The 23,235-nt window shown below is 43.1% G+C and overlaps 1 protein-coding gene across 2 annotated transcripts in view; it reads left to right on the plus strand.

Moving 5' to 3' along the window:
- Nucleotides 1–23,235, plus strand: part of TRIM44 (tripartite motif containing 44) — an 87,509-nt gene that overhangs the window by 57,099 nt on the left and 7,175 nt on the right. Inside the window, exon 5 of one of the 2 annotated variants that reach the window (XM_083602798.1) lies at nt 22,874–23,000. In XM_083602798.1, coding sequence (XP_083458924.1) covers nt 22,874–22,961 — 88 coding nt within the window. In that variant the 3' untranslated portion in view covers nt 22,962–23,000. Of the gene's footprint in view, nt 1–20,626; nt 20,782–22,873; nt 23,001–23,235 lie in introns of those variants that run through there. The other variant, XM_083602799.1, reaches the window with a different exon arrangement.

Consider the following 23,235-nt stretch of genomic DNA (forward strand, 5'->3'; position numbering starts at 1 on the left):
CCTTGTCACAAAACTCCTGAAACCTTTCTAAGGCTTCCTGTGGCTTCTTTAACACATAAACCCAGACAAAGTTAGAGAAATGATCCACACACACAAGATAAAATCTTGCATTGCCTCTGGATGGTTCTAGAGGACCAATCACATCAGCATACACCCGCTGAAATGCTCTGTCGACCCTGGCCACCTTCTTGGTGCTCGTTTTGGTCACACCTGCAAGAGAAATCAAGTTAGACTCAGAATTACATTCCATGTAATCACTTTGGTCAAAGTCCAACAAATACAGTCCACCTTTCTGTCTGGCAGAAAGATATAACTCTCCATCTTTGAAGATCTCGCAGCTCTTATCATCATAGGACAGTTTCAGTCCTTTCTTTGCAATCTGCGAAACACTCAGCAGATTGAACTTCAATTCAGGAACCAAGTAAACATTGTTTATTGTCAAGTTCAGACTCTTAAGATAGACAGTCCCCACGCCGGCCGTTTCCAGCTCCTGACCGTTGGCCTGTGTCACAGCGAAGCTTTGCTTCTTAAACGTCGAAAAGAGTCCTCTGTGTGGGGACATATGAACCGTCGCTGCAGTGTCGATAATAAACGCGTTCCCAACATCTGGCGTGGTTCCTTTCGCCATCAAAGCCCTTGCAGGTTCCACCATAGGCTTGGTATGACCTTTGCCTGACGCCTCAGGCTTTGCTGAGCGGCCCTTCGCTCCTTTCGGCTGGCGTGGCTTCTTGCAGCTCCGCTGAAGATGCCCAGCCTGTCCGCAATTGTAGCATCGGACAACGTTCAAAGCTACAGCATCCTCCCCAGTAGCTTCATCAGTGGGGGAATTAGAACTCCGTTCTTCCCTCCCCCTGTCCTTTACTTCCAGTGCAGCATGCCGGCTGTGTTCATCCTGAACCATAGCACTCAGGGGCACTCCCCCCTTCTTGGCATCCATGCTGAACTCAAGTCTCAGCTCTTCACCCTCGAGCTAGTTAAAATCCAAAAGCTCCTTTGTGAGCTGTTTTTCTGCCTCTTTTCTCAGGCAGGCAATCCCCACAGTCAAAACAACTTTCGCTTTCCCAGCTCTGACTGAGCCAGCCCCAGGTGTCAGTAGTTTTCCACTGCCTGACTGTCGTTGCTTAGCAACCTTCCCCGGGACGGGAATCCTTATCTCACCACAGGAATTTCTGGTATGCAAGCCTTTCTTTCAGAGCTTGTTTTTCCAAACGCAGCTCTCGTGAACCAGAGAATAAATCAATCTGCATTCACACTTTTAGCCCGATATTCAGCATACCTTTTTGGGGCTCCGTTGCTTTGAGAACACCCCCTCTTGGTGTCCTTCCGTCTGTTCAGCTTCTGGCTGCAATGCAGACGTTATCTTCTTTCCTTGGTGCAGAGGATGGCACACGATCCATCAACCTCTCACCTCTCATGCAGATTCCCATGGATCAGATAACCAGCAGCTTCTGCTACCATATCTCAGCTTTTTGGGGCTCCGTTCCACCCTTGTGTGGCAGATGTGAACTAAGCAATTGCGCATTCATTCCCTTTTGCAATTCTTTGTTCACTTTTACACAAACACCCCTGTTCCACGCTTCCGCTGAAACAGCAATCTTGTGTCAACTGCCTGTGGTTTGCTGAAAGCTCAATATGAAATCATATACGAAATGTAGCCACCTTTCAATATGCCCAAGTCACTGTAGATAAAGATCTGACTGGAAACATATTGCAGATGAGAGCGCCTTGTTTTCCCAAGGTTCTTGGAAGGTTTGTATTTGGGTCTGTCTTCAGACCATTTCCCTAAATATTGTTCTTCCCAAACATTGAAATACAGGCACCTACCAACACAAGGTGCCCACAACCATTCAACACACCTTGTGTCCATTATACTCATGAGCATCAGCCTAGCAATCTACTCATGAGCTCCTACACCAGAGACGCCAAATGTAACATTTATTTATTTATTTATTATTGCATTTATGTCTCCCCACCCCACCCCTGGAGCTCAAGGTTCTCCCCATTGAGCTCCATGGCCGATTGGGGATTTGGTTTCCAGGTCCGAGACTGACACACTAGCCACTATAGCACATTGTCTGTTGGTTAGTATTACCGAAGCTAGAAAACCCAAGCAGCTCACAGTAGAAGAGGAAACAGTATGGACACATACAGATGGAAGAGTTTGCAAGGATAGGACACCCTGAATCAGTGTCTCTTATTCAAACTGTACCCACCTTCTTTTAGTTGAGGCTCACAAGATTAGCACTTGTGGCAAGATCACTTGGAGAGCAGCCAAATCTTTCACTCTCTCCCCTCTTTCCCATGTCTCTCTTCCCCCCATCTTACATTTAATGCTACAGTCCCTGGGGAAGCTGCCTTCCGAAGAAGGCCTAATTCTGTCCTTCCTAAAGAGAAATTAGCATATGAACTCCTCTCCCCACACCTTGAAATGGCACTTTGCCAGTTTGCGAGCCTTTTTCTAATTTATGTAGTACACGAGTTTCCTCATTATCACTTTTATGGACAAGGAATCTGGAAACCCATTACTTTTAAATGTCTTGCTCTTATGGATACATTTGCTGTTCGTTGTAACGATGCCAATCATAATGAATTCATTCTGCATTCATGCAGATGTCACTGGCATTTTTGGATTGTTTCACTGTCATTTACATCAGTAAATGGACACTTAAAAGCATTGCCCATGAGCCTGTTGATCCAGCAAGAGAGCAAGGGGCAAAGTGGGATAGCAGAGTTGATCACTTCTTTTTCTCAGTTAGAAAACGCTGCTGCATCTTGGGGGGGAAATCAGCAATCAATCATTATTGCTTGATGAACTGTTTCCTCCTGACAGCATAATTAAATCACAGCATTTCTGACTGATTTGCTCATTTTCACTGTAGATGTTCTGCTGTTACTTCAGCGGTTGACATAATTTAACAGATCACTTACCATCTCAAGTACCTATTTTAGATTGTTCAGGTCAAGTTAAAAGGTGGGGGTAGCTTCTTAACTTGTCATCTGTGGAGTAGCGCTTGCATTTTTCAGCCCCCTCCCCCCACAAAAGGCATCATGAATCCACAGCGTTTAAGCTAAGAGAGACGGGCGTTCCACTGACAAGCCTGTTGTCTGCAGATAAACTCTCCTTTGCTCAGTGATGCAGAATCACAGGTCACTGAACCAGGAGAGAAAAATAATTTGATGGCAGATGTTTGGAGTTCAAATAATACATGACCTCTTCAGATTTGATATAACGAGTGTGAGGTGAGTGAGAAGAGAAATGAGTGGCCTAAGACAGATAAAGATTAATGGGAGCTCATAACAAATAGTGAACTATTTTGTCTTCTCGGTGTGCACACGTGCACTCCTCAGTCACCGCAGGTCATTCAGCCCTCTTCTCAGTTACTTCATCCTTCTCACGAGTGAAGCAGTCTATGGTAAGGCCTTTCATTCTCTCAGGCTGTGGGTAACCTCCTTCAGAAGAAGAGGCAGTTTCTGGAGAAGAGAGTACTAGGGTGCCTATGCCATCTTCTCTGGTGCATGCTGTGCGAAAGACATGTGGTGCTTTGATTCAAGGAGGACTACAGTGGGGAGCAGATCTCTGTGGAGATACCTCCTATGTCTAGATCTGCACTTCTCATTGGCCAATGGTAGAGGGAGCAGATGGCATGACTTGGACACTTCCCCATGGGCATAGATCACAGAGATACTTTGCTCTGCTCACCTCCACTATTGCATCCAAAATCCTGTACTCATAGTATAGAGCTGTGGAGGCACCAGGCCAAGTCCAGACCCCTCTTACCCTTGTGCCTCACTTGGACAGGCTGGTAGGGCACCTACCACATCTGTCAGATCACCTGACAACACCCTGGTTTCAGATGACTCAGTTTCAAAGGAGAGAATCAGGAGTCTTTTCCCAGTTCTTTGCAGGGATGGTTTGGATTCAGTTTCCTTTGTTGCCTGGCTTGAGTTCAATTTAAATCCAGCACCAAAGGTAAACTCTGATTGTGGCAAGGATTGGTTCCACTCGGAAGCTCTGATTGGGAGCTGGCCCAGTAGTCTTACATTTAGCACTGCATTTAAAAGGAAGCTGCACTTGCAGAAGTACATTCAGAGTAAACACTCCTTGCTCCTTTCTAGGCACGGCTTTTCTGGTTCTACACCTGATGGCAGGTGTGATCTCAAGCATGGGCATGGCCTTCTGGGCTAGATTGGGATCTCTCACGGGCCTAACTAGGCCTAAGGGCTAAAAGTTCCCTGTGCCCGGTTTAGAGTACAAAAAGGCATAAAGGTAAGTCCTGCCTCACTTACCTGCACAAAGAAGACTAGCAGGTAAGGAAGAAAACCAGCCCCAGTCTGCTTGACATATTAGCTTTCCATAAACAAACATTTTGTGATACCAGGCGACATCACATGACACCCCCTCATGTTCTGTTGTGATACATTCCCAAATTGAAATGTGCCACATCTTTCCTTTCTTCTGAATATGTAGAGTACACATTATTTATTTTGTTTGCCCACCAGTCTAGAATGCCATCCAGTGTTGGATGAAATTCAGTACGTCTTGCTGAGGTGGAATAAGCATGACTTCCAAGTCCTTTCCCACTAACCTTTAGAGTTATATGGTGTCCGTAAAAATCTAGAAGTGGAGCCATTGTTAGGGGGAATGAAGAACACTAATGGAACACCCCAGAAAATGCTAGTGTTGTGAATAAGCACTAAGGAGGGAGACATAATGCTATGTCTCCACCATCAATACATCCAACATTATGCTGTGTGTATCATCACTGAATCTAATTTGTAGTATCTGAATGCTGAATTGTTATTGGGGTCAGTCCCAAGGTGGCTGGAGCTGGGACCGGTAATGACTATTTTTGCTAGGTTTAACTAATTGTTCTGTTTAATGGGAGTGATGTGAGAAACACCCTTTTACTTTAGCTGCAAGCGCAGCACTGTTTTTACCATGCCTGTAATTTTCTCTCCTCACCTTGCCACTTGTGAGTTGCTTGAAACAGCTGAAGCATCATAAAGAGATCTGTTTGCAAGCGAACTGGAGGGAGGGGAGGAGATGAGCAGAGCTTTATTCCCTAGACGGGCTAGGCCTTGATTGATGCACGAACAACTTGAATGAGGATTGGAAGGATTTGGGATTGCACTGCACAATCACACCATAAAGGCCATTTCAGAGGCAAGGAAGAAATGATGAAGATGTGAACAGTGGCTTTAAAGTGGTGCCCCCTCTTTCAAGCACATGAGTTGATCAAACTCTGAGAAACCAAACCATCTTTCCATATACTATATGCTTTGGGTGGGGAAAATATTTCAAAAGAGTCAAATCTGTAGATACCAACACTCTGCATTCCCAGTTCTTAGTTTCTAGACAATTGCTTGGGGTATTTCCAGCCCTGTGAATGCAGTTGTTCCATCATTCCACCATGGCTATTTCTCCTAGTTAACTTTAATTATAATTGGTAGAATAATAAGTCTCAAATTCTAACATTTAAATTTTCTTCTTACTAAATTCTTTCCTTGAAAACATTCTCTCCCCCCCCCCCTACAGATCTTATAGTCCGATTCTTGGCATTTCCATTACTTTGGAACTGGGCAAGCAAGGAAAAACAGACTATCTCAAGAGAATGACCTCTCCCCACTCACTACCTGCTGCGTTTATTAACAAATCATATTAACAAATCATAAGCCTTGCAGTTGGTTAAAGAAACTACCAGGCTAGGGTGGGGTGGGGTTTTGATGCAGTTTAGATATATTTATGAGAAGTGGGTACAGGCAAACCTTGGTTCCCAAACACCTCCGTTTTGGAATGTTTCGGCTCCCGAATGCCAGAAACCCAAATGTTAGTGTTGCAGTTTTTGAACGCTTTTCGGAAGCCAGAAGTCTGACGCAGCTTCCGCTTGAGTGCAGGGAGCTCCTGCAGCCAATCTTAAGCCACGCCTTGGTTGACTTCATTCAGTTTGACTGTATTCAGTTCCTATTTATATACAGTGGTACCTCTAGATACGAACGGGATCCGTTCCGGAGCCCCGTTTGCATCTAGAGGTAAACGTAACTATTGGCGGTACGTTGCTTTTCGCCGCTTCTGCGCATGATGTCATTTTGAGCATATGCGCATGCGCAAGCGGCAAAATCCGGAAGTAACGCGCTCCGTTACTTCCGGGTTGCCGAGGAGCGCAACTCGAACGCACTCAACTCGAAGCATATTTAACCCGAGGTGTGACTGTATTTTAAAAAATCATAGAAGCAAGGTGTTCAAATACTTTGTGTGGCTTTGCAAATTGCTTTGAACTACAGTGGAATGGGGGAGGGGGGGGAACGCACAAGATTTTGGAAGAATTCAGCTAGTCTTTCCAGTAGAGAGTTGCTGCAACACAGGTCCTTATTGAGGCAGAGATCTACAAAGGAAGGCTTTCTTCTTCTTCTTCTTCTTCTTCTTCTTCTTCTTCTTCTTCTTCTTCTTCTTCTTCTTCTTCTTTTGCCTGCTTAAACCCTTCAGGATATATGTGTCAGGACTGTGTGCTGGAGACTTCTGAGGCTGCAGTGCAACCTTTTACTTGCACTCTTGCTGTGTTAAGAATGAAAGCAAGTCCATTCTTGAATGGCATAGTTGGATTTCATAACAAACAGTGGCAGATTGTAGTTCAGTGAAGTATATCCTGTTGGTTAATAATTAGTACTTGTTCATACAAGGGTTGGCACATTCCACTGATAGCTACCTTTGTCTGTACATCTGGCCCCAGCAACACAGGAGGGTGTTGGCCGTGATTTGAATATCGGTAATTGACACCAGTGATTACCAAGCTTTTCAGTGAAATAACTCCCAACAGCGAGATTTCATTTCCATTGGGTACATTTGTTAGTTTAAGACTTACTATGTTTAGTTAATTTTTCATTTATGTGGGTATACAGTATTCTCTTACACATAAGTAAACTTTCCATAGCCAGCTTAAATAACAGCTTAACATGTGCCTTTTTGTTTAGGAACTCAGATGTAAAACACTTAGAATGCAAAATCACCATACAGATACCTCAGTAAATACCAGAATGAGACCTGCTGTCTTAATCTATAAAGCCTGGTGGAAGGTCTTTTAAATTCTTCAGTGTATCACTTGCATTGAGATCTAAATCTTTTGACCATTCTAGCCCTGTGCTCCCATAAGTGCTTTAAATGGCCTTTTTTAATACCGAAAAGAGATTCCCCATTGCAAACTAAATTTGTAATTTGTTGGCATTTGCTTTGTCTCTTGCTTCCCGACGTGACCTTTAGAAAAAGAAAACACTGTCTCCACTATAACACATGAAGGCTTTTATATGACTCCCCCTACCATTTTTGCAGCGATTTAGACAGATATAGTATAGAAAGAGACTTGACAGTGCAGTGCTGACCCAGATGAGCATACCAGTGTTGGTTCATTCCCATCATTTTTTTACCTTTACCACCTCTCCACTCATTGCTGCTTCCTTTGGCTGAAGAATGCCAGCAAATGTCCCGTGTTTGGGCACCTAATACAGCTTTCCTTAGTTAGACATGAGTAGTCAAAAGGCAGCAGCAGCATTCACAAGGAGGGTGACACTGAGAGGCTGGTTTGTTTGCCTTATGGTCTTGTTGCAAAGGTAGACTTGAAATATAGCTATAAAGACCATGTGATGAGTCTCTTGTCCCCACCGTGGAAGGATGTGTGGATCCAGAATTGGCCTCCTTGGTCACTTTCAGACTCACGGTTAAGACCTTGTTCATGGAAGACAATCTTACTCGGCTGTGAGTGATCCCCAAAGAAGAAGTGTTCAGCCCCGGGAAAATAAGTGCACAACTATCCTTTAGGTCAGTAGTAGCCAATGTGGTATGCTCCCAGGTGTTTTTGGATTCCAGCTCCCATCATTCTCAGCCATCATAATCAGGGGAAATGGGAGCGTACTTGTGCTTTAGGTGCAACCAATAAATAAATAGCTATTTGGAGGTGGGGTAGCTTACCTGGTAGAAGATAGTGTATCTGCTTCCAAAAACACTTTAGTACAGTGGTACCTTGGGTTAAGAACTTAATTCGTTTTGGAGGTCCGTTCTTAACCTGAAACTGTTCTTAACCTGAAGTACCACTTCAGCTAACGGGGCCTGCCTCGCCGCCGCCGTGCAATTTCTGTTCTCATCCTGAAGCAAAGTTCTTAACCCGAGGTACTATTTCTGAGTTTGTGGAGTCTGTCACCTGAACCATCTGTAACCTGAAGCGTCTGTAACCTGAGGTACCACTGTACAAGATACAGATGAGGCAAAGCATAAAGGCATCTGTTGAGGGAAGAGAAGAGAGGTGAAGCAAAGCCTAGATGCAAATGTTACCCAAATTATAGCTTAGACTGATTTGAAAAAAATGTATATAAGTTTCTCAAATCAGGACGTGATTGGACAATTAGAGTCAAGTAAGTATAGCTTGGCTCACACAGAATACATTACCATAATATTGTGGTATGCTCTGCTCCTAAAGTAGGTCAGCAGCCAGCACTTGGGAGCCAAGGGGTCTCACTCGCCTTGTTAGCCTTTGCTGGGACTTTCAGGAATCTGCTCAAACGGTTGGGTCTCCTGCTTCGACACAGCATGCATCTTCCCAGAGCTCTAGAAAGCTCCTATTCCACCATTTTCTCCATCAGTGTCAATTTCGATTAACATTAACCTTATCTGATTGAAGTTTCTGAGAACACAGTTTGTAATGTATACAATAAGAGGCACTGAGTGCTGGGGGTGTTCAGTGAAGATCTGGTATTGCTGGTATTTGGCAGAATTCTTGCCTGTTAAAAGACACTCTGCCTGAAGGAAATTGGTGAGAATGCTTTCATTTTCTTTCTCACATCCCAGTCCTAAATATTTGCTTCCTTATATCTGAATGCAGCTTTTCTGGACTAAGCTATTGGCTACATCAGGGTAAGATTGCTATTTGTTATGCCATATCAGCACGTTGATCATTGTGCCCCATTCCAAGCATAAAGAAACAGTGGAAGAGCAACAACTAGATTTTTTAGCAGCCTTCTTCCAGGAAGTATCAGTAAAAAACTGAGCACAAGCTAAATAATGACTTCACTTTTTCTGCTGCATCAAAAAAATCTTGGCGTGATAGAATGGTGTTCTGAAGTAAAGCAGTGAGAAGAGCCTAATGCTGTGCGTAGGCTTGTATGGATAGCTGCCCTTGAGGAATTATATTGGATTTTTGATTGTAGAGATCCTTGCTTTGTCTCTCGGATTGCCCATTTCCCTGTGTGTGTGTTAAGGCGCCAACTGTAATATGTCTTCTTGTCATTTTGAAATTTGTTTCGTTCCAAGAGATATTGCAGAGTATTCGTACTGCTTTGAGGAAAGAATGCCATAACCTTTGAGTTTGGGCCTAAGAAGGCTTATTCACATATTGTTCTTCTAGTCCCTTCCCATGTATGACGCTAGTGGCACTGTGGTCTAAACCACTGAGCCTCTTGGGCTTGCCAATTGGAAGATTGGTGGTTTGAATACACAGGATGGGGTGAGCTCCCGTTGCTCTGTCCCAACTCCTGCCAACCTAGCAGTTCAAAACACACCAGTGCAAGTAGATAAATAGTTACTGCTGTGGCGGGAAGGTAAACGGCGTTTCTGTGTGCTCTGGCTTCCATCATGTTCCGTTGCTCCAGAAGCGGCTTATTCATGCTGGCCACATGACCCAGAAACCTCTCTGTGAACAAATGCCGGCTCCCTTGGCCTGAAAGCGAGATGAGCACCGCAACCCCATAGTCGCCTTTGACTGGACTTAACCATCCAGGGACAACATACAGTGATACCTCAGGTTACATACACTTCAGGTGACATACACTTCAGGTTACAGACTCCGCTAACCCAGAAATATTACCTCGGGTTAAGAACTTCAGGATGAGAACAGAAATCATGCAGTTACGGCGCAGCGGCAGCAGGAGGCCCCATTAGCTAAAGTGGTGCTTCAGGTTAAGAACAGTTTCAGGTTAAGAACCTGAGGTACCACTGTATATGAGTTGATTTTGGGAAATGGAAATCAAATTCTTTGCCCTTGTTGACCTAGCTACTGCACTCTGGAACCATTTTATAACTCAAGCAGTTGGGAGTTAAATTCGTTCTACAAGAAGCATATTCTGGTTCCATTACAGGACATTTGGCACACACATAGTCAGGTAAATAGAAAGAAGGCAGCCAGGAGGAAAAGATAGTTCTGCACATTTGTTGACTGACCACCAAATTGTGTCTTATTTACTGAACATATATTACATTACCATGAGGTAGCACAGTAAGCCATTTTTTTGGACCATGAGAAAAATCCTTGTGGTTAAAGAAATTCGGTTTGAACTTCAGAATATCAGGAACTTATGGCAGAATATAAAACCTTTCTAAGAATAACAGTGCTTAACAACTGGTTATACTGAGCTGAGTGAGTCCATTCTATGTTTCAGCCTCTCCTATGATTGCAGTGTGGCATGAGCCTTACTCCTTATTGGTAATTTTATGCATTATCAAAGCTGTACCAAGTGACTGGATGAGTCACTGCCCTGAACTTTCTCTGGCAATCAAGTGCAGAGGTGGTGGAGCTCCTAATGATCTCCTTCTTTTTCTTCTTCTTCTTCTTCTTCTTCTTCTTCTTCTTCTTCTTCTTCTTCTTCTTCTAAAAAAAACCCTTCCATTTGCATCTTCCCAGATGCAACACTTATAATTTAGAGCAGTGTATTTTTGAGCTTGCAAGAAATGGAATGCAAGCAGCACAACACAGAGCCGGCTTTCATAAGGGCAATGAAATGGCTGCCTGTGTGTTGCCTTTTGCCAGTCAGTTTTGTCAGTGAGCAAGGCTGAATTCAAACTAGCTTGACATTCATGGCATAGTAATAATGTTAACGCTGTGTTGAATGGCAACCGTCAGTGCTGAGGAAACATATTGCAGGAGGGTGTAGCTAAGTTCATTTTAGAGCAGTTACTACCTTACTTTGTTTTTGATTTTTTTGTAGCTTGGTTTAACATAAAGAGATTCACTAAATAGCTTGGGGGAAATAGTTATCTTGCAACCTAACCTGCTTCATAGGATTTGGTTGAGGCAACTTGAGATAGACGGTGTAAAATTCTTTGCACATGGAGAAGTGCTACAGCAGCAGCAGTGACAATAATATAGTGTGAAAATTTGAATGCTCAAGAAAAAGGAAGGAACATGCTCCCAGGTTCAGTCCCTAACATCTCCAGTTAAAATATGTTTTGGTACAGGACAGAGAAAAGTCCACTTGCCAGAGATCTTGGAGAATTGCAGCTAGTCTCAGTAGACAAGAACAGGCAGGCCAATGTTCTCACTCTCAGTTCCTGTATTTCTTTGGGATAATAACATTCAGAACTGGTTTCTCAGGAGGCACAGGCAGTTGTCAGGGGAAGTCTGGAGAAAGAGTGGAGTACTGCGTCTACCAAAGCAGTACTATCAGGGACCTGGTCTTCTGCTCAGTGTGTTTTCGTGATGCAGGATTCCCAGAGTACACTCTGCTAGGTGTACGATGTGCTGGACCCTCTTTACTGTGCATAAGTCTGAATCTATAAATGAAGAATCCCTGTTCAGAAATAGATTTCTGTGCACAAATTGTGTGTGTTGGATTACGGTGGCTATGCAAATGAAATATTCCAACAGTGCCTAGCAAATTTACAGCAGTTTTTCCTCAATACAAAATCTTTATTTTTTCTAGTTGTCTGTTGTAAAAAGAGAATTCACAGTCTGTCTCTTTTTCGAGCTGCATATTCAGCATGCTTGGGTTTATCATTAGGTTGCATTTAAATTGGCAAGAGCTGGCTAAAAATAGATTTACCTCTATGGGTAGCTTTTAGAAGAAGGATCAAGAAGACTGTTCTTTTGCCAAACCAGCATGCCTTTCCCACTCAGAGCAAAATGATGTGGTCCCTCCATTAGTAGCTGATTGATCTCCGATTATTTACCTTGGTGAGCGAGCTCTAGCTTTTCATCTCTCACTGTGATAAACACAACCAGAATAGAGTTTGATCTTGGCATTAGTTGGGAAGAGAAGAGCATATTCCATTAGAGAATTGTACATACAGAATGTCTTCAAAACCCCATCTGTTCCGTCCCCAGCAGTGCAATCAAACGTACACCCCCCCACACACACACCCAAAGCTGTCAACTTTTCCCTTTTCTTGTGAGGAATCCTATTTGGAATAAGGGAATTTCCCTTTAAAAAAGGGAAATATTGACAGCTATCACACACACACACACACACACACACACCTTCCCCCCAAAAAACACCCCAAACCACATGAATGCCCCCTATTTTCAACTTTTGTTTGCCTCCTAACATGAAGAGAGAACAAATTCCAGAGCTAGAAATCCATCTCATCAGCCCATCTGTGAGTTGTGAGCTAGGCATCTGGTGGCATATTAAAGGAGAAATTTGTTGATTATTTCTATAGGATCATTAGAATAATCAAAGTGAATCATAATTTGCTCCCTAGAATGCCTTACATTTCCATGTGTATCTGTTTGGCAGACAACTTTCCTTTACTGTGAATCAACAGTTAGCAGCAACAACTTCACCTCAAAGAGTTAGTGTAGACCATGTGCTGCTATTTTTTAAATCCTTTGATGCAATTCTGGAAATTTAGGTGTACCTGTACTGAATTCCACTGAAATGATGGCAATTAAAGTGCATTTATTCTAGTTGAGGAAAATTCAGGACGCCATGGAGGTGGTGGAAAGAAAAGAGGTGGCAAATAGAGTGGAGAATGAAATTGATGGACTGTGCAGAATTAAATGAACTAACAGGAAGGATTCGAAATCTGCGGGATCAGAGATTCTCAGAAGACTGGAGTAAATTTATGGACTATTTGAAATGTAATTGTGATGGACAGATTATGCTAGTAGGTTTGCAAGAAGTTTTGTAAGGTGAATTATTGGAAATATTGCAAAAAAACAATGAGGAGAATTATTAATTAAAGACAATTAAAGGTAATATGAAATTAAGAAATGCATAATAAGTGATAAGAACGGAAAATCATCAAAGGCGTTGATGGAAGTCCAAAAAATATTGTATAAGATGTGAGGTTCTGTTGTATGAATGTTAATTAATATGTTAAAAACTAATAAAAATGTATTTAAAAAGAAAAGAGGTGGCAAATGGCAGAGCAGACTGGCAAGTTAACTATTTGCATAGTTGCCTTGCTAAAGGACATGAGAACATATAAGAACACAAAGGTTGGAACCAGCAAGATCAGACTAGTCCAGTATTCTAAGAGTGGACAGCCAAATGCCTTTCAAAGTTTAATCAAAACACCTGACTTTTCCTTGTTGTAGGAAGCTTTGGAAATACTGATAAGCAGGCCACCTTGAGGTGCAGAACAATTGTGGATCAGGAGGATGTGTAAAAATCATTCTACAACTGCTTCCCAGTGCTATATAGTTCTTAGGAAGAACGTTGAATGTAGTAAAGAGGTCAGAGAGAACCCAAGTCCCTTTATTTTTTTTTATTATTGTCTACTTCTATTTATAAGTCTGTCCATCATCCATATCCCAGGGTGGGTTATAACACATATCAAATGTTACAATTTAAACCCATTTTTTTATAAAAAAACAATTCATAGTAATAGAGCACAGAGATGATTCTCTGACTGTATGCAGTTGTTTTGTCTTTGTTTTAAACAAAAAAGTGGGGGGAAATAGTAATACAGCAATTGTGTGGCTGACCATATCACAACCTCCTGCAAACCCCTGGCTTAAAAGATGGGTTTTTAACTAGAGCTTGAAACTCAAGTAAGAGGCACCACCAGGTGAATCCTCAAATGGAAGGCATTTGAGACACCTGAGTGCCCCCACTGAGAAGACCCTATGTCATGCCACCTCACCGTGCAGTTCCCCTGGCAGTGGAACTAAAACAAAGGCCTGCTGCTGAATGTCTTGTAAGTGGTGGCATAATAGAATCTTTGAGAATAGCAGCATATTTGTGGCTTCTGAATTCGCCTCTTGTTTACCAACCTGCTGCCTTGCTGTTTCAAATCTCTGGATACAGGGACAAGCAAGCCCTGTCCCAACATGTCTATTCACGTTCCGGCAGTCTGTGGTGACAGACGTCAGCTGCTTGTTCATATGTCCCCAAGAATCCTTTGCATCTGGTCTCCTGATTTTCAAGGGAGAACTTCAGGCTAATCCCAGTGTCTTCCTTGCTTCCTGCCTTTAATCTGCACTCTGAGGAATGAAGCATGACAGCAAGAGAAGATTCTGCCTGGTCCAAGCACTGAAGTAATATATAAGTATGTAGGAAAGGGGGGGAATGAGATATATTTATAAACCAAGCGCACAGCATATTCTCATCTGTCAGTTGCGAGGTCTTATCGGAGCAGACACTCCGGTGGGGAAAACTTTTCTGTGTCCTTTTCCTTAGCTCCTCTGTAGCAAATCCTGAAGTTCCAGTGAAAGGACTTGCAAAGTCCTTTCCCCCTTCCTGTTTTAGCACATTTTTCTCTGACATTATTGTTTGTGAGTAGCTACCGTAGAGATGAAAGGGAGGAGACTGAATGCAATAAAATGGAAGTTTGGTCATATGAAGGTGAATTAGATCGGCTATTTGTCATCTCCGCTGCACAAGCTTTTTGCTGTTAGGGACAGATTAATTTTATTCAAGCCACACATCCCATTACCAGCTAATCAGGAGAATTTCCACAAAGGTGAGAGATTTGCTCATCTGTTTGACTTTGGAAAAGACGTACAATCAAACTGATTGATTGTTAATAGGTTGTTGGGAAGGGTACTGGTGGCTATTCAGCTGAAGGTTCACTCTTCTACTCCCTGGAGCGTTGCTGCTGCTACAGGATGAGCAGAGTGCCATACTTTAAGATTTTGATTACCAGAGAACAGGGGACGATCTATTTTGCTCTGCTTTTGAACTTCTTGAGGGGCATCTAACTGGTTGTTGCTAAGCCCCAGTTCAGATGCATCAATGGCTTCCTGCCATGTGAATGAGGTTTTGGGTTCAGGTGCTCCACCCTGCTCTCTCCGTCTTGGTATATCAGAAGAGAAACTTGGATGCATATGCTTCCACTTTCAAAACAAACCACAGTTCTTTGACCTGTCCAGACATTGGGAACTGTAGTTTGATTAAACTGAAGCCAAGATCAATCTGTGGCTTCATACGTTGGTTTCCTTTAATGAGCTATCAATTAAACAAGCCACTTTTGAATATGAACAGGACTGTTTACATGTGTATGTGAACATATGGTTTACTTTGGAAGTATCTGTTTTGCTTTAACCTCCTCTTATCTTTTGCACACCAGGAGCAGCAAGTATGGGAGGGGTCAGGGATGTTCATCCATCTAGCAGTAATATAGGGTTTCCCCATTACATCTGAAGCAGGCCTTAGAAGTGCTAGACAACCACTTGGTTCGATCCAACAGAGACAGGTCTTAATCAGCTGCATGTATATCTCTGTTTCATAGGCTGTTAACAGCACTGTGGTATGGAATAAAACGCCAACACTTCTGTGTTCTGCAGAGCAGCAAAGTTAGTTCTGGACATGTGTGCTGCTGACAATTGCGGGCTCTGGGGACAGTATAGTCCTGTGGGTGGTCAACAAGGAGAAGGTGGGTCAGCAGTAAAAGTGCTACATACAGGAAACAGGAAGCAACTGTGTCATCTCCTTATTTTGCAAGGCCACCCAAGTACTAAATGTACTGGCCCAATCTGGAGTTTTGACCATACAGAAATCACAACCTAGAAATCATTTTATTCCTCTGAAATATGCTTGTCTATGTTAGCCTCACAGTGCATAGAGCAAAAAATAAAATAATATGACATGCAAAATGACTGAAACCTGACACATCATTCACCTCTCACAAGAGACAAGCATCTTATGCCTCTTTTCTTCAATTTTTCATTGATATTCATGGGATTCTAAATTAATAAAGAGCATCAGATGGTTTTGGGAAGCTTCTCTACTAATGCTGTCATATTCCCTGATTCCCAGAATCAGATCTCCTCAGTGAGAGTGTCAGTTTTCTGGTAAATAAGTTTTGGAGGCAAAGGGGGAGTGATAAAAGAGGGGCTGGGTGGAAGGAGCACTAATAATAATTCTGGCTCATCACTGCAGATGTTGCTCTTGGTGACATGCTAATGAGTGGCACACGCGCTGCCGTTCCAAAGAAACATCGTTGCGTATAATGTACAGAAATTGTTCTGAGAGCTTTTGAGGTGAGAATGCGCCACACACGGCAGAGTCTGTGAGCTGCTTTTGGAACAGCTGCGTTTTTTGCTGCCTCCAACAGGGCTGCTGTGAACGTGCCCACCCCCTCTACATTTCAAGCTTGTGTTTTTTGAAACAAAGAACCTGGAAGCTGCTTCACACGTCTAATTTTCTGCATGGATATGCATAGAGAAGTTCACATACTCTGTCACACCCACAGGTCACAGCCACAAGAGGGGTGGAGGGTGGAGGTGTTTGCCTGATGCTTTCTTTTGTCAATCAATATGTAAAACTCCGCCACCTTCCTGGGACTGTAGCCTCCAAACGTTTCTCTGGCGTGTCCACTCCACTCTGTTGATGACAATAGCAGAACGCTCATGTCTGAAGATTGTGTGGGACATTTTGCTGCAGCCCCATTTTCTCACTGGCTACCCCTTTAAAGCAAATCTCTCTCTGTGTGATGATTGTGAGCTTACTTGCCCCAGTCAGCATCCCAGAGCCCTAATACCCCAAGCCCAGAGCCAGGTAAGTGAGGCCCATGGACTTTGAGAAGGAGGCACAAGCCTCTGACAGGGTCCTAGAGCTCTCCACCCCCACCCCGCCTTCCCAAAGCTGGGCAAGCGCTGAACCGTGAGGGCTCTAGGACACTACCAGAGCCCTCATGGATCTTTCCCAAAGCTGCGAGTTACCTGCAATGGATTGGGTGTGTATACACACTACCTTTGGTACCAAAAAATGAAATAAGGAACTCCACCACCCAAAAAGAATGGTGCTTCATTGTACCAGGGCTCTTAGGGATCTGTTTTCAGTTACCAGGGCTGGGCCCTTGAATGTGTGAGAGAAAGTACCTCTGAGTATGCGAGGAGCACATTATCTTGACTACTGAGCAATTGCAAGTTATCCATGCCCACATGCAAATTTAGAAACATGCAAGGTCATGATGTGACAGTTGTTTGGGCTTCAGCCCCAGCACCATTCATTTTAGACATGGATCACTACCTTCCAGCATAGCATGCCATTAGAGAGCACAAAAGTCCCTTTTTGGTTTCCTCCCTGTGCCCTTCCTAGTTGCTCTTTCCTGCTTCCAGAACTCTTCCTACTCCCCATCCACACATCATGTGCCAGGAATCTTCTTCAATACCAGTGGGAAACCCAGAGTGTCCATCCTTGCTTCTCCAAGTGGGATGGGTGGGTTCTCCTACCTCCCTTTTCAGCCACAGCAGCTGAGTTCTTTCCAAAATAAGACAGACTTCTGAGGCAGCATTGGTGGGAGCTTTGGTTGCCTGAGGGAGGCTGGTGGTGGCTCTGCTGGGATTTAGGTGAGATTATAGGGATTAGGTGCCACGACCACCCACCCACCCATCCATTCTTCAGACCACCCCTGTCCCCACTCAACTAAACAGTTCAAGGGCTGCAAGTCCCCCCCCCCCTTCTCTTCCTCTCCAACTCATGTGTTTCTTTGTGGCAAAGCTCTACTGTCGTGAGAAGAACGCAATATAAATATGTGCCGTTTTGCCATATACAGGTATGAAGGGAAAACCCCGACTGACACAGCAGCCATTTTCTACACAGAAGTGCCAATCTGTATAGAAAAACTCTAGTGTATGAAGCAGCTCATAGTATGAAGAGAGAGTTTTCCTCCTGTGCCTTGAACTGTTTTCCTTTCCTAGAACAGGAAGGCTATTCCTTCTGCTCCTCCCCATCCTATTCTGGAATCCTCTTTAGTCCAACAACTAAGGGAAATGATTTTGCTTCCATGAAAAAATATAGGAAAGTAAATTGATGGAGTTATTCATGTTGCCCTCACCACCTCTGGCTGTGTAAGCAAAGAACAGGATGAGGTCATTGACTCCATCATCCCATTTCCAGTATATTTGGTTGTGTGGCCATAAATGGCCACTCAGCATATGACATCATTTGCTTCATTTAGGGTCTGAGCACTTTGACCAGGTGCACATCCCTTTCCCGCATCTCAGTGCCTTCAAGTCCCTTTCCCAACAACACCATTAAAATCATTTATAGAAGACCAATATGACTAAAACTAAATGCCAGCTGTCTCCAAGGGAAAGCCATTACATCCAGATCAATTAATGTATTGGGAGCAGTTGGAATCATATGTAGGTTGAGTCCGGACAGTAGCTCCCTATATTTCCTCAGCATTTCCACCTTAAAGGGATATTTTCAAAGTAGGTACCTGCAAACTACTAGTGCTGGGATGGAGAAAGGGGGAATGAGGAAGGACTCCCAATGTACTGTTGAGAAAGGGTAGACATAGGTGTAACATAGGTGCCCTGTGGATAGCTCAGGAAGTAGAGCATGACACTCTTAACCTCAGGGTTGTGGGTTTAAGCCCCACGTTGGGCAAAAGATTCCTACATTGCACTGGCAAAAGATTCATGGATTGCAGGGTGTTGGGCCAAATGGCCCTCGACACTTCTAACACTTATGACTCTATGAAAACAAGGTGTAGACTGTAGACATTAGTACACGTAGACTGTGGGTGCTGAGTGTACACCAGTCCTTCATAATCCTTATTGAGATGCACCTCTAACAAGGTCATGGTGATTCATGTTGTTACTGTTGGTGTCACTCAATGAATAGCATAAGGTTCAAGTTGTCAGATGATGAAATATCTCAAGAGTTACTTACCATCTTTCCCTGTGATGGGTATGGGAACTCTGGTATGCACCTGGAGTTCCCATTTACACTTGTATTTCAGTGGGGCTTCAAGTCTGTGTGATCCTTTCCTTTCTATTAAAATGAACTTATTGGGCCATATGTTCCTTGTGCATTGCAGCACAGTCTTTCTGCCAGGCCAGAGGAATTGCCATTGTGACTCCATTTCCAGTTGTGAGGCTGGAGTGGAAGGCTGGGCTCTGAGCAGCCTTGCATCACTTCTTTTCTGAGTTAGCATGATCCACCATTAAGATTACAACTGGAGAGTCAAGGGAGTATATATGGGGCTGTTGATGGGGCCACATTTTCATGAAATGCCCTCAGTCTCTACATACTACAATCTTTATCAAATCTGTAAGTGCCCTTAAAGCAGTTCATTGATTTTTAGCTCCTGAATTTGTCTCCTGCTTCTGCTTCCTGATGCCGCGTCCTCCCCTTTGGCTGTTAAATATTTTCCAATATCCCACCTGTGTTTCCGCCCCCACCAGCATTTCTCCTCTAGCAGTAGTTTTACAGCTATATGTGCTTGAATGATATCTTACATAAACTCATTCTCAAGACACCTTGAAGGGGGGTTGGTTGGTTGGTTGGTGTGGGTTTTTCTTTATCATTTTTTGCCTGTTCCAGATGATGGATAGGCAGTAAAATAGACTGTGTGGAAGATGAATACACTGGGGAGCATCTCGCCATGTGTCACAAAACGCTCAAGACTTGCCGGGATCTTCACTGCATTAGCAAGCGTTCTGCTGCCGCTCTGCAGAAATGGATTGCGACAGATTGGACGTGCCACTTGCACCCCTCCTGCCACCTCTCTTTTGCCTGTTGATTTCCCCCTGAACCTTTATGGTTACATGCAGGTGTACAAGCAGTGACAGTGACAACAACAAAAAGCTACATAAACTTGACGGCCAGAACATGGCAATAAAATCATGCTGTATTAAAAGTGCGAGGAGTAGAAGGGGGAATGAAGGCTGTGGTTTCTCAGAGGGAATTATTTTGGTTTGGGCCTTGTTGCTCAAGGGGCAGTCTGCAGTCCCACTGAACCTCCAAGTCTCTGCCTTCCTCTCCCATCACACTAACTCTGCACCTATCCTATTGCTATGGGTGCACTCATGTGATATTTCACTTTCCATAAGGAACCACAGTGCCTGAGACTTAGCTTTTGCTATTCTGCTGAGCAAGAGGCAAATGAGAGCAAGAGGCTGGTCTGCCCCATAAGTTGAGTAACATCTGTTTACAGGTTTACACAAAGTGGTTGCCCAATGCTCTAGGGACCATGAGATGGCCAGTGTTCATGCTGGGAATACAAATGCTCCCTAACTTGGTCTAATTTTCTCATTTTGCTTTGCTTTGCTTTTTATTTTGTTATACCTGTCTGCTGCAATTGGTCGCTGCCCTCCTTTCCCTGAGTGTTGGTAGATGTGGATGCATATCTGTTGAAAGCTGTTCACAGCTGGAGCACAGCAGGTCATGCCACAAGCAGATGTCTCATGAGAAAGGCAGATTTTGTATTCACAAATGTGTATAGATTTAACCAGATTCCTTGCGTTGGGTGGGAAAGGTGCTCCTCATTTTCCTCTTGCTTATTTCTACAACATGCTTAGATACTGCCTCCTCTCCACATCTGCTTCACTTTTATTGCCTGCTCTGTTAACTCCCATCTCATCTTCTCATTATCTTCATTGATTCTGTGTATTAGTTTATTCAACCCCAATTCACTTAATTACTGTGAGAGGCTCTTTCTCAGTCTGCACAAACTCCCCCCCCTCTCCTTAAGGCTAACCTGAAAAAAACCAGATGTGTTAATTGGCTGTTCCAGCTGCAAATCCTGGCCTACTTGGGTGAGCTGTGTTCCTTCCTTCCCACCCGCAAACACAATTCATTGAACCAAGACACAAGTTTGTGCTCAAGGTATAACACACTGTTAGTCTGCCCAACACACTTTTACAGTGGGGAAAAACAGGTTCATAGATTGCATGAAGCCCCCAAAATGGTTATCTGATTTTACATCCTATTTATACTTCAGACCGATATACTTGTTCTGTATACTATATCACTCCAACAGTTAGGATACTTTGGAGAACAGGTGTGGGTTCCCTGGGAAGAGGGAATGCCTGATACCAGTTTTTCTGTTGGTGTGAAGGGAGTGTAGCTCTATAGAGCACATGCCTTGCCTGTAGAAGATCCAAGGTTTGAAACCTTCCTCCTGGGAATAATGTCACCAGAAATCAAAAAAAGAAATTAGACCACTTTTTATGTACACAACAGTAGCAGCCAGGATCTTAATTGCAAGAAACTGGAAAAGTGACAAAAAACCTACAATAAATGAGTGGCAGGTCCAAATGATAGAATATTTACAGATGGCCGTGATGACAGGGAGAATGAGAGGTTATCCAAAACATAAAGTACAGAAAGAATGGAAAATCTTTAAGGAGTATCTGGAAAAACATTACAATAACAAATATCTCCTGGCAGAAATGGAATGATCCTTGTAAAACAACAAATATAATGTTTTGTGATATCTGACGAAAACAAAGAAAGCAATACAATAATTTGGAACTGTGTGTGAAAAAATAGAAATAATAACACAAGGAGTCTAATCGGAAGTCAAATGTGTTTGTTTTGTTTTGTTTTCCTTTTTTCTTTCCCCTTTTTTTCTTTTTTCTCCCCCCCCCCTTCTTTTTCCGCTTCTTTTTTCTTTTTTGTGCCTCCTTTCTTGGTCTTTCTCTTTTTGATTTCTTAAGAAAGAGATAAAGAGATAAAAGTGTCATATGAAAACTTCAGTAAGTTCAAAGTGATGTTGTGTAATTTTTCTATTACTATTTATATATTGTTAAAATTGGTTAATTGTAATGAATTGATGTAGCAATTACTGTGGGTTTTTCCTTTGTTATTGTTGAATTCCAAATAAAGTATTATTTTTTAAAAAAAGAAGATCTAAGGTTCAATCCATGTCACTGTGGTGGCATCGTAGCTTTCCTGTGGTGTCTGAACTCAGGAAACTGTGGTTTGCATAAACTATAGTTGTACAGAAAAGGCCAGGATTTGCAGTCAAGGATTGCTCCTGTTTTGCTTTGAAACCTTAAGCAAACCATTGTTCCATGAGTATGAATATCTTGGCAAACTGTGGTTAGCTGAAGGTTAGAAGGTGTGCTTTGCATATGGAAAGGCCCAGGTTCAGTTCCTGCTGTCTCCACTTTAAAGGATTTAGTAGAAAGTGGTGGGGAGATCAATACTGTGTATTCTGATTGGCAGTGGCTTTCTGGGGACTCCAGCCTAGGCCTAAATGAATGAATAGCCTGACGTGGAATGTCTTTAACCATCATTTTCTGTTTAAGCTGAACCTTGCCAAGGTGTTTCATAAAGATTCACCTTGTTTAGGAAGAAGTGTTAAGAAATAAAGAGAGAGATCAATGGTTTAAGATTAAAAATGAATTGAGGATTTTAAAGAAGCCTTTAACTTGATGGAATCCTTAAAACTAGTGGGACTGAGCTATGTGATAATAGCATAAAAAAAACTTTGTGTAATGCACAGCCAAGGCAAGGCACTAGAAGATGAGTGATCCTTTAATCACTGCAGAACAGCTGCCAGCTCTCGGTCTAACTTGGGAGGCTAGTAGTATTTAAGCCAAGGGATGTTTTCTTTTTAGCAATAGCAGTAAGCAGCCGTATTCCTCCCTCACTGAGGCTGTGGAAGTTGTAGAAGAATAGTGAAGGCAACTACTGAAAGCACCATCTTTTTTGGATTAGAATATGGTGCATGCGTGTGCTTGGAGCTAAGCATTGCTTAGCCATTTAATGGCCATCACCTTGCCTTTGATGGGAAGTTCTTGATGTCATTTTGAATATACCTTACATCAGCCTAACTCTATGAGCTAGGTATTCATACTTCAGGTGTGAATGTGTGGACACCATCGGCCTTGACATTACATGCAGTAATAATCCCTTTTCCTACTGTAATTCACAGGTTTAAAGGCAAGTCTGAAAACTTCTCTGTTTATTCTCTCCCCCCCCCCCCATTTAGGGCTGACTCTCTCCCTTCACCATGTCCCCCCCAAAGGAATAGGCGATACAGCAATGATGATCCTTCGCCTGCCAATGGACCCTGTTGAATCAGCAAAGGTTGTTGAGCTTCTGAGGACATGGTGCAGGTATTATTTTTTTATCTAGCAGCTACAACTTTATAATACAGGCACGCAATGTATGGTGCGGTCCTGGTAAGTGTTAGAGATATGGTTTGAGTAGTAGGAGGTCAGAATTCATATCTCTCTGAGCCAAGAAGCTTTCTGTGGGTTGCCTTGAGCAAGTCATTATCTCTCTGCCTAATCTAATCCACAAGATCATTAGGATAAATTGAGACAAGAACATGTTGTGATGTGTCCTGTG

This window comes from Podarcis filfolensis, assembly GCF_964270895.1.
Source record: "Podarcis filfolensis genome assembly, chromosome: 1".
Lineage (NCBI taxonomy): Eukaryota > Metazoa > Chordata > Lepidosauria > Squamata > Lacertidae > Podarcis > Podarcis filfolensis.